Source organism: Sesamum indicum, linkage group LG1 (genome assembly GCF_026168435.1).
Source record: "Sesamum indicum cultivar Baizhima isolate 11 linkage group LG1, ASM2616843v1, whole genome shotgun sequence".
Lineage (NCBI taxonomy): Eukaryota > Viridiplantae > Streptophyta > Magnoliopsida > Lamiales > Pedaliaceae > Sesamum > Sesamum indicum.
The window spans coordinates 7,131,590-7,134,497 of NC_142657.1; the positions used below are offsets into that span (position 1 = coordinate 7,131,590).

At 45.0% G+C, this 2,908-nt stretch overlaps 1 protein-coding gene across 1 annotated transcript; it reads right to left on the minus strand.

Moving 5' to 3' along the window:
* Positions 1 to 814: 814 nt before the first annotated feature.
* Positions 815 to 1,507, minus strand: LOC148789423 (uncharacterized). The gene has a single exon (XM_088882972.1). The coding sequence runs from the start codon at positions 1,505 to 1,507 to the stop codon at positions 815 to 817; it is 693 nt and encodes a 230-aa protein (XP_088739098.1).
* Between the last annotated feature and the right edge of the window lie 1,401 nt (positions 1,508 to 2,908).

The following is a 2,908-nucleotide window of genomic DNA, read 5'->3' on the forward strand; positions in this document are numbered from 1 at the left end:
CCTACCATCACTGACTTTGAATGTTTGGAAATCACACATAACCTACCGCTTATTTTCGGAGGAGAGGATCGGGTGGTGTGGAGATGTGACGAAGGGCAACCTACTACTCAGGCCCTCTACCGATTATTCACTCACCCCGAGCCGAAAGTAGGATGGTCTTCACTACTTTTGGGCTCCTTGAAGATTCCTCGCCATTCGTTCATCTTATGGCTAGCAATCCTTGGCAAACTTCCTACCACAGACAAATCATGGCTATCTCACCTGGGGGTGTGCATTCTGTGCGATGAGGGAGCTACGGAATCTTATCCACATTTATTCTTCCGATGCAGATTTAGTCGTCAGTGCCTTTATGAGATTCGCAGAAGGATTCGCTTTCACTGGCCCAATAGAGATTGGGCAACAGATATTGAATGGGTGACACGAAAATGGAGAGGTAAGCACATTATTAATAGAGCTTACCGTACACTACTGGCTGCGTGTGTCTACCACATATGGAAGGAGAGGAACTTGAGGAGATTTGATCATACTGAGCGGACACCGGCCACATTGAGCATACTAATCATCAATAACGTCAGACAGAGGATTCTTAGCGTTGATTTAGCATCGTCAGTCGGTACACGAGCATTGTATAGATTATGGCGTATCCCTTGGGTAGAGGGAGAAACCAGTTGATAATCCCATGTTGTACTGTACCATTACTCTTTATTAATGAAATTTACATTTACCCAAAAAAAAAAAAAATCAGGTGATAGGGCTAGATAGTTATCAAATCGAAACATACCTCCGTTATGCTGCTGTGTATCCCCATATAGAACTAATGGTGAGTGGTCAGATGTCCGAGGTGTAAGGCTATGATAGGATGAGGTAGGAAACCTCTCAAGCCATCGATTATTAATAAGCATCCGATCCAACTGCTTCCATAAACTCCTCGTGGTCGACTGCAGTTATGCCATGTGTACCATTCTCCTTGCATAGGTAGTGGTATCAGTCCAGCTCCTCGAATACCCGCATTAAAGTCTTCCATGGCCACCCTTATATCTCCGGATACGCCACACACCTCATTTAGATCACGGACTGCATTAAAATCCCCTCCCACCAGCCACGGGGTATCCGTGCACTGCTGGGCCATTGTCCCTAGAGCAGTCCAAAGAGTCCGGCGATCTGCCAACTCAGAAGCTCCATAAACAACAGTGATGAGAATAGATTCACTAACAGCCTTGTTAGTAACACGACAGTGCACGAATTGTTGTCCCAGATCAAGGACATGGACTTCAACAAAATTCTCGTCCCAAGAAAGCCAAATACGATTTCCAACAGATGAATAATCAACAAACCATTTCCATTGAGGTAGCAAAAAGGATTGAATATGCAAGACATTATTCAAACGAACACAACTTTCAAGAATGCCCAAGAAATGTAACCTGAATTCGGAGACAAGGTCCTTTACTGCAAGCTGATGGTCTCGTTTATTCAGCCCATGGACATTCCACATGGCAATGTTCAACATGGATCATTACCACCGGGGCTGCATGTGTTAAGGCTCGTCTGCATCATCAATTAAGTGCAAAGCATCAAAGGCATTATAAACAATAATTGCCTTACCCGTATCATTGTGTTTGGTGAAGTTTCGTTCAGCATCCACAGCACCCGAACCCAGTTTCCGTGAGTCAACTATCTCATTCGATGTCTGTCTTTCCTTTTCAGGTGGTGGTGGTGGAGGTACTTTAACTCTTGGCACATATACAGTTACCGGTGGTTTCATCGGTTTATAAGGTTTGTTAATTGCACAATCCTTACTCGAATGTCCCAATGTCATACAAGTTGTGCATTTTGGTGGGAGCCATTCGTATTCTATGTCAACTTTTCAAGGTGTCTCCCCTCCATCTTCTTTTTTTTGGTAAATGTAAGTTTCATTAAGTAAAATAATGGTACAGTACAATAATACGATGACCAGTTGGTTTCTCCCTCGACAGGCCAAGGGATACTCCATAGTCTATATAAAGCTCGAGTACTGACTAATCTCGGTAATGAAATGCTGAGAATCCATTGTCTGATGTCCTCGACTATCAGTAGTGCCATGGTATTGGGTGTTCTCTCGGTGTGCCCGAATCGTCTAAGATTTCTCTCCTACCAAATGTGGTAAACACATGCTGCTAATAATGCACGATAATGTGTTTACCCCTCCATTTCCGTGAAGCCCATCTAATGTCCATAGGCCAGTCACCATTGGGCCAAGAAAGCCGAATCTCTCTTCGAATTGCTGTGAGACACTGTCGACTAAATCTGCACTGAAAGAATAGGTGTCCATGTGTTTCTGTTGCTCCTTCGTCGCATAAAACACAAGGGCCAAGATGGGCAAGCCATGGTTTGTCTGTCGTGCCCAACTTGCATTGGATAGCAAGCCATAAGATGAATAGATGTCGTGGAATCTTGAGAGATCCCGAAAGTAGTGAAGACCAATCTACTTTCGGTCCTGGTGGGTCAAATAACCTATATAGCGCCTGGGTTGTAGGTTGCCCATGCTCGAACCTCCAAATAATGCGGTCCTCCCCTCCATGTATAGTAGGTAAGGTATGTGTGATTTCCAAGCATTCAAAGTCTGTAATGGGCGGCCAATGCCAATCTCCTCCTTGAATCACCGCACTAAGTCTAGATGACTCCTCTAAACCTAGTAATCTTGGTCCTCGTGAGAATGTGGTGTTTAGAGGACCAAGCTGATGCCACGGGTCCTTCCACAAGTAGAATCGCCTCCCGTCACCAATCTGGTAGTCCACCATAGTCCGGAGGAAATTCCGTAATCGGAGAATTTTTCGCCATCCCCATGAGCCGCCCCCTTCCCCAATTGTCTAGATGGAAGTGTCTCGTAACCGTCCCTGGTAAAGCCATTCAACCCAAATCGAGGTCCTGT